The sequence below is a fragment of the Pinus tabuliformis genome, chromosome 1_2, assembly GCF_031772625.1.
Source record: "Pinus tabuliformis cultivar Carrire ecotype Pingquan chromosome 1_2, CPIR1, whole genome shotgun sequence".
NCBI classification, from domain to species: Eukaryota; Viridiplantae; Streptophyta; class Pinopsida; order Pinales; family Pinaceae; genus Pinus; species Pinus tabuliformis.
Window position 1 is genome coordinate 826,985,343 of NC_142298.1, and position 25,740 is coordinate 827,011,082.

The 25,740-nt window shown below is 33.6% G+C and overlaps 2 protein-coding genes across 4 annotated transcripts; both read left to right on the forward strand.

Annotated features, from left to right (window-relative positions):
* The first annotated feature begins 18,604 nt into the window (after positions 1–18,604).
* Positions 18,605–23,404, forward strand: LOC149208465 (uncharacterized). Its single transcript, XM_089398350.1, has 3 exons — positions 18,605–21,755; positions 21,854–22,328; positions 22,972–23,404. The coding sequence occupies exons 1-2, from the start codon at positions 18,758–18,760 to the stop codon at positions 22,315–22,317; spliced, it is 3,462 nt and encodes a 1,153-aa protein (XP_089254476.1). The 5' UTR covers positions 18,605–18,757; the 3' UTR covers positions 22,318–22,328; positions 22,972–23,404.
* A 37-nt stretch (positions 23,405–23,441) lies between these two features.
* LOC149208466 (phospholipase D alpha 1-like) lies at positions 23,442–25,405 on the forward strand. 3 transcript variants are annotated; one of them, XR_016252771.1, is made up of 3 exons: positions 23,442–24,074; positions 24,191–24,343; positions 24,507–25,405. XR_016252771.1 is itself a non-coding variant. In XM_089396071.1 (2 exons), the coding sequence occupies exons 1-2, from the start codon at positions 23,967–23,969 to the stop codon at positions 24,272–24,274; spliced, it is 201 nt and encodes a 66-aa protein (XP_089252197.1). In that variant the 5' UTR covers positions 23,444–23,966; the 3' UTR covers positions 24,275–24,414. The 3 variants fall into 3 exon arrangements, 1 of the variants encoding a protein (XP_089252197.1); XR_016252770.1 differs by having other exon boundaries at positions 23,446–24,074; positions 24,182–24,343; XM_089396071.1 differs by lacking the exon at positions 24,507–25,405 and having other exon boundaries at positions 23,444–24,074; positions 24,182–24,414.
* Positions 25,406–25,740: the final 335 nt, after the last annotated feature.

Genomic DNA, 25,740 nt, shown 5'->3' on the forward strand with positions numbered 1-25,740 from the left:
CTTTGGTCGATTTTCCATTATATTTTTATTTGGATTTTGTTTAAGGTTATTTCTTATATGAGTTGCACCTCAACAAATTTTCCAATTTGATGTAATTATGTTCTTGGTATAAGGCCTAGAAAAACCTCAGCAAGAAGGGTTTAGAGAAAAAAGGAAGCGTCTTCTTTTTGTTATCTAGCTCTTATCCCTTTCATTAATATTTTTTGGAGACTCTAATCACTAGGTTATAAAGATTATATTGTTTTCAAAGTATCAAATTTTTTATACTCTTTTGTGTGCTTTATATCCGGTTTCATGCTAGATCCACTTGTTTAGACTTCTTATGTTTTTATAGCTCTAACAACTTTCATTTTTGGGACATAAAATGAATTTAAGAAAAAAAAATTCAAATGACGCATTTAAATATTTATTGAAAGGGATTTTACATATTACTATATAAAGAGTAAAAAGTATTTGTGTTGTGAGGGTAAGTAATTGGTTATGTATTATCCTTTTATGGGGCTCAAGAGGCTATATATCTTATAGAAAAATTTCTTTAGTTTATTGGTTTTGCAGAAAGATGTGATATAGGTAGCAAAGGGGAAATTTGGAGAGGCCTTTAAATGATGTTACATAATGATTATTTCTAAATATCGACTCCATTTTATTCAATGACATAATGATTATTTCTAAATATCGACTCCATTTTATTCAATGATTGTTATATTTAGTTTGGACATATATTTTTTCCAAAAACATGTAACTACTCCACATTTTAGCATTTCAACTATTATTTTTCAATAATTGTAAGTTTTGATTTTCATCACAATTTGTCATTCAGGTTTGATCGTATACTTTGCTATGGTAAAGGCTTAAGGAAACTTTCTTATGGCCAAGTAGAGTCAAAACTCTCTGATCATCGACCTATTTATTTAATTTTCATGGCAGAGGTTGACATGCTAAGTTGAATTGGAACTTAATGAAAACCTTCACCAAATCAATTGCAATATTACAAGTGGAATAAATTTTTCCATGAACCCAAAGCCTATTCAGATTCCCAAATTTTATGTGAAATTTTCCATTGTGTTTTCCTAGGCTCATTATGGCTGCAAAATATCCACTAAAATCATGTCTGCTTCTTTTAGGATCACTTTTCTATTAAAGTGTGTTGAATGAAATTCTTTTTATACTAATAAGATATTGTCTTTAACCATTTTTCCATTCATGAGTGTGTAATAATGAGTTTGGTTCTATTTTGTATTAAACATGCATAATAAGATGGAGATTTTTATGAACAAAAGGGAGAATAATGAAATCACATATTTTCATAAGTGTAACTTTCCAGCACCTAATACATCTCACATGAATCTTGCAAATAATGTTGGATTTAATGGTGCAGTTGAATACATTTTCATTCCAAAGAAACCTAATATATTCCACTGCAAACATTTATTCATGGTATGAATTCTAATTGACCTCTGTATGATTGCAAAATGTTCATCAACTTCTAAACTTCAACCTAAAGTTCTTTATGTTTTAAATTAATATCTTTATGTGGCAGGCTTGATAGGAGTTATCAACAAGTTTTAACATCCAATGGTATTCATAAGGAAAAAATGTCATTGCTACTCCATCGTTCCTTGCCTATTATAAAGTATAGACATAATGATAAGGTAAAAGTTTATTTCCTTTCATTTTAATCATCTTCATACTAAAGAAGGTGTTAGATTTGTGAAAAAACTATTTATGCACATTCTCCCACATCATTTATTTTTTATAATTACAGTAAAAATATTATAGTATTATCCTCCTTTACAATATCTTACCATTTTTTGATAGATACTTATTCTCACCACCTTTCAACAGGTCATGGCATTGAGGCTTTTATGTTTTCTGGTGATTTGGTTTGGATGTACCTAGGCTAATTAATGAAGTAGTACAGGTATATTGGGGTAAGGAGAAAGATCAATCAAGTTTAGCCAACATAAAGTAGCTTGAACTTAATGAGAACAATATTTATCTTAAAGCATCTCAGAGCATTTTCGTAAAATTTAGGGACTTTGCGCTCGCCAAATGGAAAAATAATGCAATTATTACTAATATCAATAATGATAGTTTTTTGAGTGTATGACTAGAAGAGATGAAATAGTAGGTTGATGTAAAGTAGAGGATGCAAGCAATTTGATGAAAAGTAGAGGAAATGAAAGCAAGTTGATGAAAAGTAGAGGATAACCAATTTTGTAGGGTAGAATATACGACGAGACTTGTTTGGTTAAAATTATGATCTTATGTTTTCTCTAAGATAATTTGTTTATCATTAAAAAGAAAAAATGTCAATATATATTGAACATTCACATCTAATTTTGCAAGGGAGAGTATACGATGAAACTTGTCTTGTTAAAGACTAATATTATGTTTTGTCTAAGATAATTTGTACATCATTGAAAATGAAAAATGTCAATATATATATTCAATATTCAGATATTTTATCTTGTATAATACAATGAATTTTTTAGGGATTCAATGGATCTTTTTTGGAATTTAACTATGTTAGTGGCTCAATATTTAGATACATGATACTTTTCCACGGAAAATGAATATGATATTTCATCCAAACAATATAAAATTAATTAAAAATAACACAACATAAAGTCAAAGAGTGGGCACACATGTACCTCTACCTCACCCTATGAGGCCTAACAATAAGCACCTAGTAGTGCAATGCATGGAAGTTGGATGTTGACATATACTACCATCTATAAAAATTGATGGTGCATATGTTGTTGTGCAACTATTCAATGCATTCAATAAGGCACGACATGCCCTAAATCACAATTAGTTACAAAGATCAAAGATCACAATTAGTTCACTGCATGTTGGTAATTTTATATACAAAAATCAAAATTAGTTACTGTGCTAAGTTCCTCAACAGAAATTCCCTAAAATTAAAATCACAGATTTTAGGCCAGTTAGAATGATCTCAATAACATGTAAGATGTTATTTTTGGGATTTGGAGATTCACTTTAAACCATAAATTTATGCCGATTGGAATGACACCACTAACATCGAAGATGATATGATTATGGATATTAAAGACTCGTTACATTGTGCATCATATTCCCAGCATCACTATAATTTTTCAATATTTGTTGTTATATGACCTCACAGAACGACAAGGAGCTTGGTTTTGTGGAATGCATAGAAATTAAAAGGCAGAATATTGGATCGGGAATCCAATGGGAACCATTGGAAGTGGTTTATCAGTATAAGGAAAAATGTTGTGACATTGATAAGCTTTTATGTACTTTTGGTCTGTGACTTCCCAAATCAAAAAGACGATAATTATATTGAATGTGAATGTGAAAATATAGAAAGCATAATAACAATTTGGTGAGATACTTAAAACCCATGACACAAAGACTAACTAGGAATCCATCTTGCATTTCCCCACATATTGAGAAACTCTACAAATGTATGATAATGATTTGAAACTCAAGCTATTATATTGTTTTATATTTTTTTTCACCACATTAGTTTTTGTTGCATGTTCAAAGTGGATATATGTACAATTATTTTCAGAAACATATAATTTGTGTGGATTTACATTTTGTTAAGTCAATAAAAAAAATGTGAACATGATTGTCCATAACTTGCAAGGGAATATTTGGTTTGTGATAGGGTCATTAAAAAACTATGAATATGATTGCCCATAACTTACAAGGAATTGTTTGGTTTGTGATAGGGTCACAATTCATGGTCCACTGTAGAATTATTTGACCTTGACAAGAATATTTTTTTGGGGGCAAGGGGGTTATAATTTAGTAGTAGTGTTATATACTGATGGGGATATTTGATCTGGATTTCAATAGAGAAAAGCAGCATGAGAGACTTTGAAATTTGGGATTATTTGTGTTCTAAGAACTTGTTTGTTACTTGTGCGGTATGTGAAGTTATCATTGTTTAAAAAATGCCCCACCATTATGTTTCATCCATTGCGTTATGTGAAGTTACCATATCATGGAATATCTTCATCATGATATGTGAAGTTACCATATCATGGAATATCTTCATCATGATTCTTTTGTGCAAGTAGTACATTGTGATATAAAACACAAGAATGTGATTTTGGATGGAAACATATAAAGCCATGTAATAGATTTTGGTATTATAATAGTAAATGGTACAATATCTACTAATTCACTTATATCATCCATTGCGTTTGAAAAGATCAATGTAGCATTGCTTTCACTTATCTTTCTTCAACAATAGTTTAGTTTTCTATATATATAGATTAGTTGAGTAAAATTAGATGATAATTGCCATTAATGTGGAATCTGGATTGGGTACGACAATTTCCAACCACAAAAAAAAAATATTTATAACAATAGAATACACATATTTACTTATTTTTACATTAATACAACATATATCAAATTTTCATTATGATTTTAAACAAAATCCGCTCTTAATTACTTGTAAAGAAAAAAACGTTTGCTACCTCGGACCCTGCTCCTCGTGATTTCAAATATCAGGCAAAGCTCCCATTATAATGGAAACCAAGCTGATGATAGTATTGCCCGTCATTCAATAAAGAAGAAAAAAGTCTGTAAGTTCTTTTAACTTGTGAAACAGGGAAAATGTGAGGGACCCCTGCGTAATTTTTAAAATGCCAATTAAGTATATTTATGGAAATATTTAAATTTTTAATTTTTAAATGTGTGTGCAAAAATGTAAAAAAAAAAAAAAAAATATTTTTTGGAAATAAAATAGAATTGGTTTAATTGTTTTAAAAAAAATTGATTAAATTTTAATTGAAATTCGTAAAAGTTTATTTTTGATGGAGTTTGTCATTACACCAAACACCATTACACCAAAACTTTTAGGCAATAGTAAATTTTCAAATTTTTATCATTACTTTGAATAAAGGATTCTAAATTTTTATTATTATTTTGGATAGTCAATTAGTCCCATGTTACCAAGGTAGTGGTTAACCCACTTAATTGATTCTCATTAAGATGAGTGTGAATTACTTCAACAACTTTTTTTAAAAATTTGAGAGCCCAATAAACAAGTATGAGTATAGAATTATCACAAATTTATAATTATCAATAAAACAAACAAAAAAAATTGCTTAAAATAACAACATTATCTTATTATCTTTGATGCAAAGTTGTTTATATTTCTAACTTCAACTCGGCCTATTCACTAACATATCAATTTCCCTAACTAGAATGAAACACTCAATACACATTTTCATGAGTTGGTGACATACTAAACAATACCCCTAATTTGAGTACATATTGGGAAAAAAGAAGAAGAAGAAGAAGAAGAAGAAATAGTCACATTATTTAACGCCCTACCAATACCAATCCAATATACCTTTCCAATTTAAAAAACCCCTACTTTCACTAGATATTGTAGGTATCCATTTTTCATTAATATTTTTTATGCCTCTTTATATTTTTTCATTAATTTTGAACTCTATTTTTTATACCTGCCAATATAAAAGCCCTTTACCCCTATATATATCCCCCAATATATTATGTGATTTTTTTCTCAATATATATCCCCAATATAAATGCATGTGGTTGGTATTGCTTCCCATGTGAAACCCCACATGGCCCAAAATGAACTCTTTTGAAAAAAACTCAATAAACTAACAAAAAAATCGAATGGTTTTACCTGTTTTACTCACTGGAGAGATGAAAATATCTTTCCAACATATATAAGTGAGTCACTGAAAATTAAAAGACTATGATTGTGGAAATATATAAATATGTTTTGAACCATCTATGGATAGAAGACCAACAACAAAATATAGAAGCTAATGACAAAAAGATGGTTAGAATGTAAGTGTCCCTGCTTATCTCATCACATTTCTGTTATTTTTTTTGTTTTTTTGAAATGCCAATACAAAGTTATTGTCTAGATGTATGATTTTTTTGGTTTTTCTTTTGGGTTGGAATGCTAATATTTCATTATTTAAATTGTAGAAATGTATTTAATATTTGTGAGGCATTCTGGTTCTATACAAAATTAATTTAAAATTATAATTCACTCTATTTTTAACCAAATTTAAAATAAAATTGAATAGAAAATCTACTTTGCCAAAAAAATTCAACTTCATTTTTAACAGATTTTGCTAATAAATTTGCCCACAAACTGTGTACTAGGAGAATTTTCCTCTCCAACGAACTTCATTTTGTCCAGGTCACGAGAAAAGTATTGTGGTAACACAAAAGAATCGAGAGAAGTAGAGGGAGAACAAGATTTCTGGAGTGGAATGGAAAAATCTACTTCGCCAAAAAAATCAACTTCATTTTTAACGTATTTTGCTTAAAAAAATTCTTGCAGATTTTGCTAATAAATTTGCCCACAAATTGTGTGCTAGGGGAATTTTCCTCTCCAACGGACCTCATTTTTCCGGGTCAGGAGAAAAGTATTTGTGGCAACACAAAAGAACCGAGAGAAGTAGAGGGAGAACAAGATTTCTGGAATGGAATGGAAAACACAAAATGTCACAATATACACCCCTTTCTCTAAAAGTTCCCCCATTCTCTTTTAAATTTAATTTTAAAGTTTTCGTTGACTTATTAATGCTATGGCACTGGAAATGGAACCACTTGGAATTTTAGTCTCTCACGTTAACATGTTTGCGTTTGTTTCGCTCTCTCAAATTAGCCACAACCATGTTAGCTGCCATCTCTTGATAGAACGAGAACAATATAAGTACCAATCGAATTGTGTCAATTAAATTAATTTTAGAATAAAAGGAAGTGTTTGCCAACAAAACTAAGTTAATTTTTGAATAGAAATCACTTGTCTAGATTATTTTAATTTCAGATTTAGTAAAGAGTTGAGAGAGATCTAATCTCCCAAGGTGCAATTTTTTTTGTGTAAAATTTGAGTAATAAGGTTTGCTAGAATTTTGAGTGCAAAATTTGACAAACAAGGTTTGGGAAGAAAGATTTCCACCTTAACAGATTTGATACCTCTCAACACTGGACAACTCCCTAATTAAGATGATTTATACTGGTTTAATTATTAACTAGCTTAGATCCATCTAACACCGGATCTATCATGCATCGAGAGGGATCAAATCCCTCGAGGTGCAAACCTTATTTTTGGTGTGTAAAACTTGAGGAAATGTTTGCACCTCGCGGGATTTGATCCCTCTCGGTGCATGATAGATCCGGTGTTAGATGGATGTAAGTTGGTTCCAGTTGAAAGCAACAATGTCACATTTTTAGATTATCATTATTACGTATATCTTTGAGATAAAATTCAAAATTCACATTACATTTTCTTTGGTTAGCATGACCATATCATTCTCTTCTTTATTTTGGTATGTGTTGCTTTCCTTGAATGGTTTGTAAGTTTGTGTTTGGATGTTTGAAGATTGATATTGCACACCCATTTCATTTAATTTTAGGTATCATAACTTTTGACAACTAATTAATTTTAAATAGTTTCTCCAAATATTACAAAATATATTTTGAAGAGTAGTTTTAAGAATTTACTACGTAAGATTACGTTTGAAATAATTTGTTTATTTGTTTATGTTTGAAATAATTTATTTACTTCAAGAATATTTTGATGATTTTTTTGTATCTATAGTCTATTTTGCAAAGTCAAGAAATAATGTATTTTAGATTTTTATTTTAATGAGTGGCCAGATTTTGAGTGGCCAAATTTGTTAAATCTTTACATTATTTGTTTCTCCAAACAAATATCACATCTCCTTCAATAATATTTTAATTTGTTTTGAGGTTTATAAATATACATTTTCCTCTTATAAATATTTTGAATACATTGTTGTATGCAATTACTTTATTTGTAATTTCGAATATATGTAATTTTGAATATATTTTCAATATATGTAATTGTCTATTAGTAATTAGTTGGTGATGATGAACCCAGACATCTTTTTCATTTTATTTCTAGGTATTGCAACTTTTGACAGCTAACAACTAATTAGTTCTTAATAGTGTCCCTCTATGTATTACTAAATATATCTTAAAAATATATATATATTAATAATCTACAGCCTCAAGATTAACAACATCTAATGCATCTAATGTAAACAATCAAATAGGATTAGAAAACAACATCTACACTTAAATCAATGCATCTAATGCAAACAATCAAATGAGATTAGAAGTCAACATCTACACTAAAATCAATGCATCTAGTGCAAGCAATCAAATAGGATTAGAAATCCAAATTTACACTGAAATCCATGCATCTAGTGCAAGCAATCAAATAGGATTAGAAATCCACATATATACTGAAATCCATGCATCTAGTGCAAGCATTCAAATAGGATTAGAAATTCACATCTACACTGAAATCAATGCATCTATTGCAAGCAATCAAATAGCATTAGAAATCTTCATCTATGCTAAAATCAATGCATCTAGTGCAAGCAATCAAATAGCATTAGAAATCTTCATCTACGCTGAAATCAATGCATCTAATGCAAGAAATATTCTTCCCTCTTGGCCATCCATCTAATCTTGAAAAATATTTTTAATAATTTACAGTCTCAAGATTGACAACATCTAATCCATCTAATGCAAGAAATCAAATAGGATTAGAAAACAACATCTACACTGAAATCAATGCATACAATGCAATCAATCAAATAATATTAGAAACCAACATCTACAGTGAAATCAATGCACCTAGTGCAAGCAATTAAATATAATTAGAAATCAACATCTACACTAAAATCAATTCATATAGTGCAAGATTAGAAATCACCATCTACATTGAAATCAATTCATCTAGAGCAAGCAATCAAATAAGATTAGAAATCAACATCTAAACTGAAATCAATGCATCTAGTGAAAGCAATCAAATATAATTAGAAATCAACGTCTACATTGAAATCAATGCATCTAGCGCAAGAAATCAAATAGGATTCGAAATCATCATCTACAATAAGATCAATGCATATTGTACAAGAAATAGTCTTCCTTCTCTCCCCGCTCCATCTATATCTATATCTCCCTCCATATCTCCTTCTTTGTATCTCTATTTCACGCCCCCAAACACACACACTCACTCTCTCTCCATATATATATATATATATATATATATATATATATATATATATATATATCGCTCCTTCTCTTTATCTCTCTCTTCTTCCCTCTCTTCACCTCCCATCTCTCTCTCTCTCTCTCTCTCTCTCTCTCTCTCTCTCTATATATATATATATATATATATATATATATATATATATATATATATCGCTCCCTCTCTTTATCTCTCTCTTCTTCCCTCTCTTCACCTCCCATCTATATCTTTGTCTCCCTCTGCCTCCCCTTTGTCTTTCTATATCACCCCCAAAACATACACACTCTTTCTCCATATCTATATATCTCTCCCTCCCTCTTCCTCTCCCTCGCTCTTCCCCTTCACTCTCTCTCTCTCTCTCTCTCTCTCTCTCCCTTATCATTCCCTCTTCCCCTTCACTCTCTCTCTCTCTCTCTCTCTCCCCCTTATCATTCCCTCTTCCTCTCCCTCTCTCTTCCCCTTCACTCTCTCTCTCTCTCTCTCTCTCTCTCTCTCCCCCTTATCATTCCCTCTCTCTCTCTCCACCTTTCTCTCTCTATGTATTTATTCTTACCTCCCTCTCTCTTTCCATCCAACTCCATCTCTCTCTCCCTCCTTCTCTCCCTCACTCTCTCCTTCTCTCTCTCATGTTCTCTCTCTCTTTCTCTCTCACCTCCCTTTTTCTCTCTCCCCCCCCTCTCTCCATCCTCCAAATATGTCACTATCTCCCTCCTACTCTCATTCTCTCTCCTTCTCTTCCCCCTTCCTTCCATCTCTCCCTCTTTATTCCACTATCTCACCCCAAAACATACACACTCTCTCTCCATCTCTCCCTTGTCACTCCCCCCCCGACCCCCCTCTCTCTCTCTCTTCATTCCTCCTCTCCCCTCTCCTTCATTTTACCTCCATCTCTCCCTTGTCACTCCCGCAAGAAATCAAATAGTATTATAAATCATCATCTACATTGAAATCAATGCATCTAGTGCAAGAAGTATTCTTCCCTCTCTCCCCTCTCCATCTAATCTTTAAAAATATTTTTAATAATTACAGTCTCAATATTAACAACATCTACACTGAAATCAATGCAGATAATGCAATCAATCAAATAAGATTAGGAACCAACACCTACAGTGAAATCAATGCATCTAGTGAAAGCAATCAAATATAATTAGAAATCAACATCTACACTAAAATCAATGCATCTAGTGCAAGAAATCAAATAATATTATAAATCACAATCTACATTGAAGTCAATGCATCTAGAGCAAGCAATCAAATAGGATTAGAAATCAACATCTAAACTTAAATCAATGCATCTTGATCCGGATCTAAGCAGGAACGTAAAAAATTACATATATAACCATAAATACAGAGATGCAGCAGAAATAACACTTCATTTCATTAATATCAAATACTGAAATATGCTTACAAACATAATGGAAATAAGACTAGCTCGAGCGATAGTAGCTCATCTCTGAGAAGATATGTCGCTGCTACATGCCTCTGAACTGAATTACAATGAGGCTCAAAGGTCTTTTTATTATTGAACAATAAGAGAAAACCCTAACCTAAGGAGATGTAACACCAAGAGTTTATGGGCCCCATTGGGGTTAGTTGGGCAGCCAACTTCCTGGGGTCGTAAATTGGTCATATTATCTTTGTTTGACGTGTATGATACATCGTTGGAAATATCTCTCCGAGGACTACAGTTGCTGACATAATTTCTTTCGAAATCGCCAGAGACACTTTGCCAAAAAAATGTCGTTTATGGGTTCAAAACAGCTCCGGAAGTTCAAGACTCGAAAAACTACCAAATAGTAAACTGTGTTACAATTAAGGAAAAAAAAAAAAAAAAACAAACAAAACAACAAAAACAAAAACAAAAAACAAAAAACAAAACAAAACAAAACAAAAACTGAAAGAACAATGGTGAGGGTCCTAGTGGAATAGGCTGGTGGCCACCAATATCCACCTAGATACATCTATTGCAAGAAATCAAATATAATTAGAAATCAACATCTACATTGAAATCAATGAATCGAGTGCAAGAAATCAAATAGGATTTGAAATCATCATCTACACTGAAATCAATGCATATAGTACAAGAAATAGTCTTCCCTCTCTTTCCCCTCCTTCTATATCTATATCTCCCTCCCTCTTTCCTTCTTTGTCTCTCTATCTCAGCCCCCAAACACACACACACACACACTCTATCCACACACACACACACATATCCCTCCCTCTCTTTATCTCTCTCTTCACCTCCCATCTATATCTCTATCTCCCTCTGCCTCTCCTTTGTCTCTCTATATCAACCCCAAAACATACACACTCTTTCTTCATATCTATATATCTCTCCCTCCTTCTTCCTCTCCCTCTCTCTTCTCGTTCACTTTCTATCTCTCTCTCCCTTCTATCTCTCTTCCTCTTGCTCTCCTCTCTCCCTCTCTCTTTATCTCCCTTATAACTCCCTCTCTCTCTCTACCTTTATCTCTCTACGCATTTCTTCTTACCTCCCTCTCTCTTTCTGTCCAGCTCCATCTCTCTCTCCCTCCCTCTCTTCTTCTCTCTCTCATGTTCTCTCTCTCTTCCTTCCTCTCTCTCCCTTTCTGTTTCACCTCCCTCTGTCTCTCTCCCCCCTCTCTCTCTTTCTTCACCCTCCAACTATGTCACTATCTTCCTCACGCTCCCCTACTCTCTCCTTCTCTCTCCTTCTCTCTCCTTCTCTTCCCCCTTCCTTCCATCTCTCCCTCTTTGTCTCTCTATCTCACCCCAAAACATACACATTCTCTCTCCATCTCTCCCTTGTCACTCCCTCTCTCCCTCTCTCCACTTTTATCTCTCTATGTCTTTCTTCTTCACTCCGTCTCTCCCCCTCCAACTCCATATCTTTTTTCCTCCCTCTTCATCCTTACCTCTCTCCCATTCTCTCTCAAGTACTCCCTCTAGTCCTTCCCCTCTCTCCTTTTCTCTATTACCTCCCTCTCTCTCTTCTTTCCAATCTTGTCCCTCTCTCCCCTCTCTGTCTTTGTATCTCCCTCTCTCTCTCTTACCCTTCCCTCCCTCTCTCACTCCTCTCTCTCTCTCTCTCTTCATTCCTCCTTTCCCCTCTCCTTCTTTTTATCTCCATCTCTCCCTTATCATTCCCTCTATCTCTCCACCTCTATCACTTTATGTCATTGTTCCTCCCTCCATATATATATATATATATATATATATATAACAAATTGAAAGATGTCTCTCAATAGCTATAGCATTCTACCAATCTAGAACATAAAACCATGCAAGGTCCCAACAATTACAACAACTTCAATTTCAAAAAATGTTGTTAGTGTTCACCCTAAGGACATCGCCGTATTTTTCTATAATCACTAAATCTCCTACATGCTGGAGTAATGCTTCCTTTGATCTTCTATCTGCATTAACATTGTGTTCCCTATGGATATGTTATACATCTAGGTCCTTTAAAAATTCATGTAACTGGTGAATTCTTTGTTGCCGAGGATTTAAGGCCATGTTGTGTAATTTACCAATCATAAGAACCAATCAATAACCACTCCAGAATTAGCAAATATGATTAAGCACTTCACTTACTTGGATATTACATAGTCAAGGATGAGCAAAAGCCCAATTAATTCTAGTTTATTATTAGTTCCAGACACTAGCCTCAAGCTAAGAAGGAAAGTGTGATTGTTGTTCAGGTGAAATGAAACTCCTACTTTGCATACACCCCAAACATAACTTTTGGCTCCATCAAAGAAGGCCCAAGCCTTTGAATTATCTATCCTATGGCCAATTGGAATTATGTTCCTCTTCCTTAAACCATTTTTGTTGAGCTCCTTCATTTTTATTTTGTTTTGTGCACCACCTGTCATATATTTGAGATCTAACTATCAAATATGTTTCTATTCCATTGTAACCATATATGTCAAAGGACCAACCTTGGAAGGCTAGAATGATTCTCCAAGGTTGGGGTTTTTGCCACTCTGTGAGGAATTCTCCTAACGACCTACCCAACCATGTCCTTGCACAAGCCTCCTTAAACAATATCGTTCTCCACACTGCCTATGAAAAAAACCAATCAACGAATATGTGTGTCACTGACTCTTCAATATAACAACAAAGTGGGCATCTTGTAGGCTCTTCCCAGCCTCGCCTCTAGATATTATCCCGCATGAGTATCTTTTTATTTAGAGCCAATGATAGAAAGAGGAATATCTTTAAAGGACAAAGCCACTTCTAAACAAATTTATACCACTAAAAGGGGTTTGACTCTACATCTTGTGTCACCATCACTTCATAATCTAGTTCCTTCGTCGCTACTCCACATTCTTTGTTCATTTTCCACACGAATTTATCTAGGTCTATGCTAAGACTAATGCCATTCTATGCAAACAAAAATAAAATTTGTGTCAATTCCCATGCTAGATTCTCTGAAATTCCTAGAACATTGGTTGGTTTCCAAGGTCTCAGGAACATCTCATTGGTTGTGTGATCAACTACTTTCGAAAGTAAATAAATTCCTTTGTACTTTAATGCCACTGTCATATTCAAAGAGATTCTTTTGAGGCCATCACCTCTTATCCACATATCCTTGCTTAGTATATTTTGCTTCCATCTCCTACTTACAAAACAAGACCTTTTTTAACTATGTCAAATGCTGACACTAATTTCTTCCAAATATTTGACACTCCCTACCATGACTTTGCCTCTGATCGAACCTATTCTTCGACTTTTTTATTATTCCAATACTTGTCTTGCATTAGAGTTCCCCATAGGCATGCATCAAACATACTCCTCCAAATACTTTTGGTAGCTAATACCTTTGCAAAAATGGATTTTTTTAGCCCCCATCCTCCAAATTTCTTTAGGGTGGTAATCTCTTTCGAGTTTGCTAAATGCATCCCTTTTTGTCTTTTGTGTTTCCAAAGAAAATGGAAACTTAAACATCTATTTATGTTTAGAATTGTCCTTGATACACTAGCTAGGGTCAACCAATAGACTAATATTGCTTCCAAAACCGATTTTACCAAAATCAATAGGCCTCCCAAAGAGAGCTATCAGTTGCACTAGTGATTCATCTGACATTCCACTTTCTTCACCAACTAGAGTCAATTATAAACTCAATAATTGTTAGAAGTTAGATGATAACCAAGATATTAAATTCCCTCATCTAAAGGAAAGAAGTGGAAAGGAAGAAAAGTTTTAAAATTTAAAATTAGACTTTCAAATACTCCATTAGTTAACAAAATTGACTTGGAAGGACTAACCTCCATGCTTGTAGCTTCACAATGCAACACAATTATGTTCCAAAATACTTCATTCTTCAATCAAGAAATGTCCAAATAAGAGAATGCCATCAACAAATAATAGATGTATGATTTTTACTAGTTTGGATACTTGTAGACCTTTAATTCTCTCTTCCCTTGTTGTCTGGTTGAGAAGAATACTTAAGCCTTTCGCCACCAATAGGAACATAAAAGGTGAGAGTGGAATTTTTTGTTGAATTCCTCTAGATGCTTTAAAAACCTGAGTTGGTATTGCATTGACCAGTACCAAAAATTTTGTTGAAGTGACACATCCCATTATCCAATACATAATATCAAGAGGAAATATCATTTATAGTAAAAATAATCTCAAGAAGACCCAATTAACTCTATCATAAGCTTTAACCATATCTAATTTGAACACTAACCCTAGGATGTTCTTGATTTTAATACTATGTAGTCCTTCTAGAGTTGTTTCAATAGCATCAAGGATCTATCTATTTGTCAAGAATCCAATTATTCTTTAGAAATTCCTTTTGACAATTGTTCAAGACAGTCAACTATAATTTTTGAATTCAACTTGTATGGAAAACTACATAATGATAAAGGGTGAAACTCTACAAAAGATTATGGATTAGTATTCTTTAGAATTAATGCTATGAAAGTAGCATTGAGAGCCCCCAAAATTATTCCTCCCACTCTAATCTCTTCAATGACGCTAACTAGATCCTGAGCTAGGAAGTTGAAGAACTCTAAATAAAATTTTGTTGTCCATCCATCAGGTCTCGAGCTCTTTTCCTACATGGATTTGTTAATAACTAGCAGAAATTCCTTCTGAGTAATTGACTTCTTCAGAACCACAATGGATTCATTATCAAACATTCTAGGAAAAAGTCTAATAACCTTCAACTATACTTCAATCTTAGGAACCTCTAGCTCTTGAAATAAAATTGAGAAGAAACTGAGAACCAAATTCCTCAAACTCACTCGTGAATAAATGAGAGAGCCATCTTCCCTAATCATCTCCCATATGGTTTTTGGTTACCCTCTAGTGCTTCACGGACTTATGGAAAAAATTGGTATTTTTTCCCCATATTCAAGCAAGAAAACTTGGGCATGTAGTCGCCAAGTCACTTCCTCATCCATTAGTTTTTTTTTCTTACCTTCCAGAGTTTGAACTTTTTCTATCTCCGCATCCGAAAGTATTCTATATGGTGGAGTTTTATACAATTGGGTGATTCCAACCTCCATCTCCTTGATCTCCTTATTTTCTCTTTCTTGATGAGCCTGATCTCGTACAATGACCTCTATTTTCAACTTCTTTATTTTACAAATGAAGTGTTCAATCACGGATTCAACACTTGAAGAATCAAAAGATACTCAATTAGATCTATCCAGATTGAGAAAGAACTTTCTTTGATCTAGTGAGAGTTGAATTTGTATGGTGTCTTTTTCTTTTCTACCTTCTTCCCCAATTGAAGGAAAATGGGGGCATGATCTGACAGTCTTTCAAAAAATTCACCTATCCAACTTTTGTAGTGCCTCATAGTTTATAGTACATGATCGGCCACCAAAAAGTGATCCAAACTTTTTGTGATTCCTTTAGATCCCGCTCTCTTATTGTACCACATTGGACGAATCAACATTGGTTCAATATCAACCAGTCCTAATTATCCCACTAATATAATAAAGTATGAATAGATTTAAATAATAATGATTGATATTGTAAGCATGATATTTTAAAACATACAATTAATAAGCATGTAAAAACTTAATAAATTTAATAAATAAGCATATAGCTATAAATAAAAATATCTCTAAATATAGACGTCAAAAACATATTACCTATATATATATGTAACTATATGTATTATTAGGGTTCTAATAATAATAATAATATATGTGTGTGTGAGAGAGAGAGAGAGAATGAAATCTATATAAATAAAAATAATATTATTAAGGATCAACATATATCCATCTTAACTTTGGATCTACCAAGTGTTTATAGGAATCAAATCTCTGGAGGTGTAAGCTTTCCTCAAGTTTTGTACTCAAAGAGAGTTTTGTGTGTTGAGAGATTTGATTTCTTTAGGCACATGGCAGATCCAAAGTTAAGATGGATCTATGTTGATATGTAAGTCAATTCATATGTAAAGTGTTTAACTATGGAATTGCATATTTCACTATAATGTACTCATATATTTATGAGTTATACAACAACATAAGATGATGATGAAGACATATATAAATGGTTATTGGAGGTTTGATATCAATATAGAGAAAGATATTAAAGTAATTAAAATCAAATTAGCATTGAGTTGAACATGACTTTGATAAGCGATAATAAAATATTCTACCAAAAAGACTAATTAATAATTACAAGGGCTTCATACGTTGTTTAGCCTCTTTGTTTCTAATGTAAAGGAAGATAAAATTAATTTTTTGAGATCCTTCAATAGGATGACCCATAGATCACATTTTTATGGGAATTAGGGTTTAAAAATGGTAATGTTATTGTAGACAAACCCTCTAATGAGTTTGAAGAAGTCTAAAAAAAATTGTTTGAAGAAGTCCAAAAAGTTTAGAGAGAATGGGAATTCTTTCCAAACCCTCTAATGAGTTTGAAGAAGTCTAAAAAATTTGTTTGAAGAAGTCCAAAAAATTTAGAGAGGATGTGAATTATTTCCAAACCCTCCAATTGATGTATATGTGTGTTTGAAGAAGTCTAAAAAAATTGTTTGGAGAAGTCCAAAAAGTTATTAGGGAGGATGTGGAATTCCTTCCACATTGGAAAACAATGATGTGCAAAACCCTCCAATTGATGCGTAAATGTGTTTGAATAATTCAAAAAAATCCTTAGGGACAATGGGTAATTCCTTCCGCATTGGAAAACATTGATGTGCTATTAGTTAAGGGAAAAATTCTTCACTTAGAAAGATAGGATCACCTAAGTTTTCTAATGAATTCAACAATCTTGAGATATAATTGTAATACAAAGTGATTATTTTAAAAATGCGAACAAGAATGCTTCAAATGCTCAAACAGAATTAGTAATATGTTTCACATACATCGTCGATCCATTCCTTACTTGTGTCCTTAGGATAAATTCATCTTACAACACAACCATTTAATGTGTACTTTTCATAAGTGTTTCAAACTTCAATCTATTCATCAACAAAGAAATCCACAAGTATTTCAAAAATTATCTCATAATAAACCTTTGAGAGAAAATACCATTATGTTTGTAGTCCAAAGTTGTAATGTTGTCATCAATCACAATATCTCCAAATGGATCAAATGATATGTCTTTAGACCTAAGGAATGTCATTAATAAATATTCAAAAACTTAGTGTAAATGGGGCACTCAAAGCTAACACAAGCTACCTACTATGGCAATAGTAGTAATGACCTTAATTGTGACAAAAATATAGCAGAAAAATATATTCAAATATCATAATGAAAAAATAATTAATATTTTCATAGATAATATAATAAAAATAATTAATATTTTCATTTATATAGTATATGTGATTGTAGAATTTTTTAATATTTACTTTTAAAAAATTGTTTAATAGAAAAGATGTAGAAAAATAATAAATTAAAAAGCAACCTTTTAGAGGGACAACACAAGTGAACAAAACATCACAAATACAAAAGAGAGAAATGATATTTACAATGATTCCTAGATGTTCATTAGCTCTGAGTTTGGAATGGTCACAGAAATATTACTGGACAGTTATGGTAAAAATAAATAATCGTTATAAATAGATACAAATTAATCTATATAAAAGAGATATCATTTTAATTATCAATTTTATATTAAAATTATAATAACATATTAATTATAAATTATATTTTATTAAATATCTAGTCTGTATCAATAATTTATATAAATAATAATTTTAAAAATCTATTTATAATATTATTTATTAAATATTACTCACATTTGTATTGTGATGCTACCCATTTACGTAAACTAAAGAATAAAGGGCAAAAAATAATAAAATAATTAATATGAAAATTATGATAGTGGGCTAATCTATTTAAGGCAAACTAATTTTTTAATAAATTTGAGTTGCACAAGTAAATTAATTTAAAATAACAATTGTGCGTTAAGTAATTGACTCCAAGTAAAACAGGTATTGAATTCGTATATTCCAAAAGTAAATTATTAATTTAAATGGAAAATGGGTTTCGTAGGGATCCATTCCAGATAATGTGCACTTCAAAATGAGTGACTTTTCACGAGTGTCGAAAGGACGGCTAAGGGATTAATCAATCCACGTGTCTTCCTATCTTCACTCCATCCACACCTCTCACGACCATTTCCTGTCCACTGAAATTCTGTGTCTCTCCTGAAGCCCTTAAGGGACCTCCCCTTGCCCTTTATAAATACTCGTTGCCACAATCCCCATACCCACTGCAACGGAAGCCCTTCATTTCCATCGCCATGCCGTCTCCCTCTTTCGCTTTGCCTGCGCTCTTCCTCCTCTTCCTTTTCCCTTTCTCCTCTGCGCATTCATTTCATGATGATGCACAGTCCCTGTTGGCATTTAAAAAGCTCATTACTAGCGATCCCAATAATTCCTTGACCGATTGGAGTCCCACAGTCCCCCTTTGCAACTGGTCAGCTGTTACCTGCGGTGGCCGTCATCCGGACAGAGTGGTCGGCATCGATCTGAGTGGCATGGATCTACGCGGCACCATCTCCCCTTCGCTTGGTAATTTGTCGTTCCTACGCTCACTCAATATTTCAAACAATAAGCTCCACGGTCATATCCCACCCCAATTGGGACGCCTCTTTCGTTTGAGGTGGCTCTGGCTTTACAGCAATCAATTGGAAGGAAATATACCACATCAACTCAGCAGCTGCAGAAATTTGGTTTCGCTGGCGCTCTCTTTCAACAATCTGAGCGGAAATATCCCCGGGGAGTTGTCTTCCCTGTCACATTTGCAAGAGCTTTACTTGGCAGTAAACGACCTCACAGGTACCCTTCCCTCTTCCTTAGGAAACCTTTCAGGGTTGATTATTTTAGATATTACTGGAAACACTCTGGTTGGTCTTATTCCACAAGAATTGGGCCTTCTCACCCATTTGCAAATTTTTTACCTTTCTACAAATGAATTGTCTGGTAGCATTCCCCCTTCATTCTCTAATATCTCCACTTTGACTCAGTTGGACATTTCCACCAACCACCTCACTGGCAGCATTCCACAAGAACTGGGTCTTCTCACCCATCTGCAATTTCTTTACCTTTGTGTAAATGAATTGTCTGGCAGCATTCCCCCTTCATTGTCCAATATCTCCACTTTGATTGACTTAGACTTTCACTCCAACCACCTCACTGGCAGCATTCCACAAGAACTGGGTCTTCTCACCCATTTGCAAACTCTTTACCTTCATGAAAATGAATTGTCTGGCACCATTCCCACTTCTTTGTCCAATATCTCCACTTTGACTCGCTTGGTAATTTACCAAAACAAATTGAGAGGGCACATTCCATTAGAATTTGGTGCCAAGCTCAACAATTTGAATGCCCTCGCTTTATGGGGAAATCAACTTAGTGGGAACATACCAAATACCATTGGGAATTGTTCCAAACTTGAAAAACTTGCTCTACACTACAATAAGTTGAGTGGGAGTGTTCCAATAGAGTTGGGTAACCTATTTCTCCTTGAAAGATTATACTTGCATAATAATGAGCTTGATAGTGATAGCACCACAAAGATGCTCTTTCTTGTATCTCTTACGAATTGTTCTCACCTACGACAACTACACTTGAGTGACAATAAACTAAGTGGTGTATTGCCCCTTGCCACAGGGAGACTTTCCACCAATTTGTCTTACTTTTCATTAGCAAACAACAAAATACAAGGAAACATTCCTCCACATATTGCCAATCTTAGTAGCCTAATCTTTCTAAATTTCAGTGGAAACTTTTTAAATGGTACCATTCCACCATTTGGAAACCTTACAAAATTAGAAAGATTGGACTTAGGAAACAACGAATTAGAAGGTAACATCTCCAATCAATTTGAACAATTACAAGGACTTGGTCTCTTGGACATTAGTAGAAACAAACTCACTGGCAAGATTCCCAATTCCCTTCCACCATCTAAACAACTAAGAAGACTCTTACTTCATAACAACAAGTTATCAGGGAGCATACCTGCCATCTTAGGAAGCTATATAAATTTGGAATTGCTTGACCTATCTCACAATATGTTCATTGGAAGCATTCCACCAGAAATTGCTAAACTTTCTAATATACAATTCTATTTGAACTTGTCATGGAATTTATTAGATGGCTCGTTGCCCATGGAGATTAGTAAAATTGCAATGGCTCAAGCTATAGACATTTCCTCCAATCACTTGACTGGGCTCATTCCACCTACACTTGGACGCTGCAGTGAACTACAAACATTGAATTTATCTAGAAATGCCTTCCAAGGCTCTATTCCAGATTCACTTGGAACTTTACTAAGTCTTGTGAACCTAGATCTCTCTTTCAACTCCTTATCAGGTCCAATACCAGTGACTCTCCAAAAATTGAAAATGCTTCAGTGTTTGAATTTGTCTTTCAACAATCTCACAGGAGAAATCCCAAGAGCGGGATTTTTTGCAAATCAAACAATTATCATGTCCTTCACTGGGAATCCAGGCCTCTGTGGACCAAAAATATTCATGTTACCTGCATGTCCAACATCAAGAAGTCATTTTGTAGTTGTGAAGAAAATACTATTTCCAATAAGTGGAGCTATTGTTTTTATACTATGTTGCTTACTTTTGGGGTTCCTTTGGAGACGAAATATACATGTGCAAAACTTTGATTTCTCAGAATCCATTTTTCAAAAGTTAGAGCACAAAAGGATCTCGTTTCAAGAGCTTCACATAGCAACCAATGGATTCACTAGGAGCAACTTTTTGGGATCAAGTAGTTTTGGATCAGTTTATAAAGGAATTTTGAGTGATGGCACAATTGTTGCTGTGAAAGTTTTCCAATTGCAAAATGACCAAGGTGAGAAGAGTTTCAAAGCAGAGTGTAGTGTCTTGCAAAAGATTCGACATCGAAATTTGGTGAGAATCATAACCTCCTGCTCCAACCTCCATTTCAAAGGTTTAGTGTTCCAATTTATGTCTAACGGAAGCCTAGAGAAGCATTTGTATCATGATAGAGATGACAACAATGATGAGGAAGTGTGTGGCCTGGGATTAAAACCACTACTAAACATTGCCATTGATGTGGCCCATGCCATTGAATATCTACATCATTATTCTCATGTGCAAGTAGTGCATTGTGATATAAAACCCAGCAATGTGTTGTTGGATGAAGACATGATAGGCCATGTGACAGATTTTGGTCTTGCAAGATTGATTGGTGCAGACTTTGGTGATTCACTTACTTCAACACTTACTTTGAAAGGGTCTATGGGTTACATTGCTCCAGGTATGTTTTTTTTTAAATTAGTTTTAATTGTCATTTTTCATCAACAATTTTGTATACACTAGTGAGATAAATATTTATTGAAGATTCCTTTAATGCAGAGTATGGATTAGGTGAGAGAGTTTCTACCAAAGGAGATGTTTACAGCTATGGCATTATGTTATTGGAAATGCTTACCAGAAAACGACCAACCAACAACATGTTTATTGGAGACCTAAACTTGCACAAGTGGGTGAGCCTAGCATTTCCAAACAAAGTGAAGGAGGTGATTGACAACAATCTGTTTAGTGCACAAGATGGCGCTGGATTTGAAGAAAATAATATACACAGTTGTCTACTTTCTTTGCTAAGGGTTGGTTTACTTTGTTCAAAAGATTCACCTGATGAACGGCCAACTATGAGAGATGTGGTAATAGTGTTGGAAAATCTCAAAGAAAATTTGGTGATGGAAAAAACAATTGGTTCAAAGAGATTAAGACGAAGCATATCCAATATACTTGGAAATACAGATACACCAAAGATAAATGTCATAGAATCAAATGACCAAAGTTCTTCTACATTTTAATGTGTAAAATTGTAAGTACAAAATATTTCAAGTTTATCATTATTCTTACCATCTCCCTGTTTATTTTATATTTTTAGTTTTATCATTATTCTTACCATCTCCCTGTTTATTTTATATTTTTACTTTTTCAAAAAATTACTGTTAGCGCGTATTATACCTGTATTATCTATTTGTGAAATTTAAATGCTTTTTCAACCCTTGATTAAGTAGATTGTAAATTTACTCCCTGTTTATTTTATATTTTTAGTTTTATCATTATTCTTACCATCTCCCTGTTTATTTTATATTTTTAGTTTTTCAAAAAATTACTGTTAGCGCGTATTATACCTGTATTATCTATTTGTGAAATTTAAATGCTTTTTCAACCCTTGATTAAGTAGATTGTAAATTTACATTTGGTTTAAGTATTATCCTTTCATGGGATCCATGAATTAAACTCGCTTGATAGAAACTGAAAAAAAATCAATTGCATTCTGTTAGAATTACCATTCAGATTCAGCCCTGGCAAAAAAAAAATTATTAATTGATTTTATGAACCGTGTTGAAGTTTAACAAATTTCTTATATTTTATTGAATTGAATTTCAATTTTATATATGATATTTTTGTTACTCTACAGATTTTTCCAGTTTTAAAGATGTAACTTTTATTTACAGACTTTTGCAGGTTTAAAGATGGAGCTTTATATTTCAAGTCAGTCCCAGGAGCTTCGAACAGTAAGCCTTTTCTCAAAGGCATATCAAAGTTTATGTTGTTTCAAAGTTCATGATATTGTCCAATTCTTCAATATTCTTCATGATGTTGCTGTTCATGATGGTCTTGTAAAATATATGAGTAACGAGTAAACAGAGAAAAGGTTTCGAATTCAAGTGATCAGCAGGACGTTCAGTCTTTCATCGGAGGCTCTGCTATGTGTAGAGGAATACTATAGAGTGGCATTTTGTTCTACCTTTCTTTAGATGGTTATGGATACCTCTCAATTCATTTGGGAATTTTAATTATTTTTAGAGTGTTTGTTAATGAAGGCAATGAAAATATTAAACGCCGGGCCTCTTATTATTTGATTATATTTTGTATAATAGTGAATATTTTTTAAATTTGAAATATAATTTGGAATATAATTTGGGATAATTTTTTTTAATGGTAACATGTAGATTTGAATTTGGAGGGATAAAATATATACAATAAAATCTTATATATTAATTTGATGTTGAGCCATATTAAAATATCAAAATTAATTTATTTGCGTTCCTCTCTGAAATCAACTCTCTCAACTGTCACTCTGCGATTCTGCACCCTCTATTCTTAATGTTAGACCATAAAACTATTTTATATGGTCATATTGATAACTCCATCACGGATATCCAGGGATAAGTGGCATATCCATGCTGTTATTAACTCCCGGCATATCCATGAGGTTATTAACTTCCAAGCAGCTGTAACGGTAAATAAACCGCACAATAAGTAAAGGAGGGGAGGAGGGTTTCAATAGATCAGCGATGGCGGTGACAGAGGAGGACTTTGTAACCGACCTGCTAATAACTATGGAAGCTCCTTTTCTTGTGTATCGAACAAAGGCTCTATTTTTGCAAGGATTATCTTTGGATTGGTTCAGAAATCGTTCTAATTGGTTGTGATCACTGGATCAGTAATGGCTCAGCTACTGATTCATGGAACTCTCCATGTAACGGTCTTCGAGGCAGATTCACTGAATGATCCCGGTCGAGTAACGGGAGGAACTTCCAAGTTCTTCAGAAAGGTAAAAAATGGTGTAATTTGAGTTTTAAGATATAGAACGATCGAATCCTCTGTGATTCATTTTGTCTTTTTGTCTTTTTTGATTATTGTTTGTGTCTGTGGTTACAGTTCGTTCAGGGCATTGAAGAGACTATAGAGTTTGGCAAAAGAGCTAACAGACTGTATGCGACCATCGATCTGGAGAAAGCTCTAGTGGGTTGAACTCGGTCTGGAGAAAGCTCTAGTGGGTTGAACTCCGATCATCAGTGACGAACCCAAAAACCCACGATGGTATGAGTCCTTTCACATTTACTGTGCTAACCAAGCTGGCAATGTAAGAGTTCTCTTTCATGCACAGGGGACTGTTGAATCTCGACTGCACTTTAAATACTTGGATGCTTGTATTTTCTTCCATCCTGGTTCTGATGAAGATATTTGGCAATGGCAATGGCAGATCAGGACAAGCCAGAGACCCCATCTGATAAGCTTTGCAGGTGTCCCAAGACCCAACAGTACAAAAGCCATTCATTCCGTCCTCACGGAACATAGGCAGACCAGAGAGTTGCAATTTTTTGAACTGCAATTCCTGCGTTTGCCTAGGTCCCAAAAACACAGTGAAGCTCTTCATGCAATCCGAATTCTGCCTTCAGCCTCCTGGTGATAGCCTCGGAGATCCCTGTTCGATTCTCTTATAGTTGGGTGCATTCCTGTCCTGTTCAATCCCTTTACAGCATATTATCAGTATCCATGGCATCTGCCTGCTAATGAGAGCTCCTATTCATTTTACATAGAAGAAGAGACAGTTCAAGAAAAGAATATAAATGTGATAGAGGCTCTTCGGAAAATCACAGAGGAAGGAAATGAGAAAGACCATAATCCAGGAAATTATGTCTGCTCTGGTCTATGGTGACACAGATTCAAGATTTAAGGTTTTCCAGGACGCATTTATGATTTCTTTGAATAATATTTTCTGGAAAACAACTAATCCCTCCAAGGATGAAGCCATTTGAATCCATGATGCATTCCATTATGGAGGGGACAATGCATCTGAGTTGAGTACAAATTTTGAAATTTACAGACAACTAAGCTCTTGTAAAAAATTGTTTTGAATTGAGGATACATGAATAATCAGACGTTCATGGTTTTTGTATTTGCAAATAAAAGCATTGAAATGGGTCAGATTGTTATAGGCGCTATCTCCACGATTCATAGGGCAAAAATTGAAGTGGAGTCTGCACCCAGCAACTTTCGGTTTGCTGGATGTTATTGAGTTATGTAGTGAAGAACATAGTTACTGGTTGTTATTTAGTTATGTATTCATGAACGTAATTATCGGCATCTTCTTTGGTTTTAGTTTGGTGGGTAAAGGTTACCAAAAGAAAACTGTTCAATGTCTAGAATTTAATTTCATGTATTTCTTTCTTTTAATATCATAAAACGTGCAAATTAAATCTATTCAATGTATTCATGACGTCTAGATTGCGGATTACTCTAATTGTGCGTGGTTTACTTCATATTATTGTTTCACTATTGTTTCATGGAGCAGGAAGGATGGCATTGGATGACTATTCAAAATTGATTCCATTTCTTCCTTTGACATAGTTTCTCCTCCATGAATGATGCACTGTCGGTCAGATTGAAATTCTTCAACGCGATTATCCGTCTGCCAGTTAATTTTACAGATTCTT

Coding starts and splice junctions, on each gene's coding strand:
- LOC149208465 (XM_089398350.1), top strand. CDS start 18,758: ATGCCGTCTCCCTCTTTCGCTTTGCCTGCGCTCTTCCTCCTCTTCCTT. Junction 21,756..21,853: donor TATGGGTTACATTGCTCCAG/GTATGTTTTTTT, acceptor CCTTTAATGCAG/AGTATGGATTAGGTGAGAGA.
- LOC149208466 (XM_089396071.1), top strand. CDS start 23,967: ATGGCTCAGCTACTGATTCATGGAACTCTCCATGTAACGGTCTTCGAG. Junction 24,075..24,181: donor CTTCCAAGTTCTTCAGAAAG/GTAAAAAATGGT, acceptor CTGTGGTTACAG/TTCGTTCAGGGCATTGAAGA.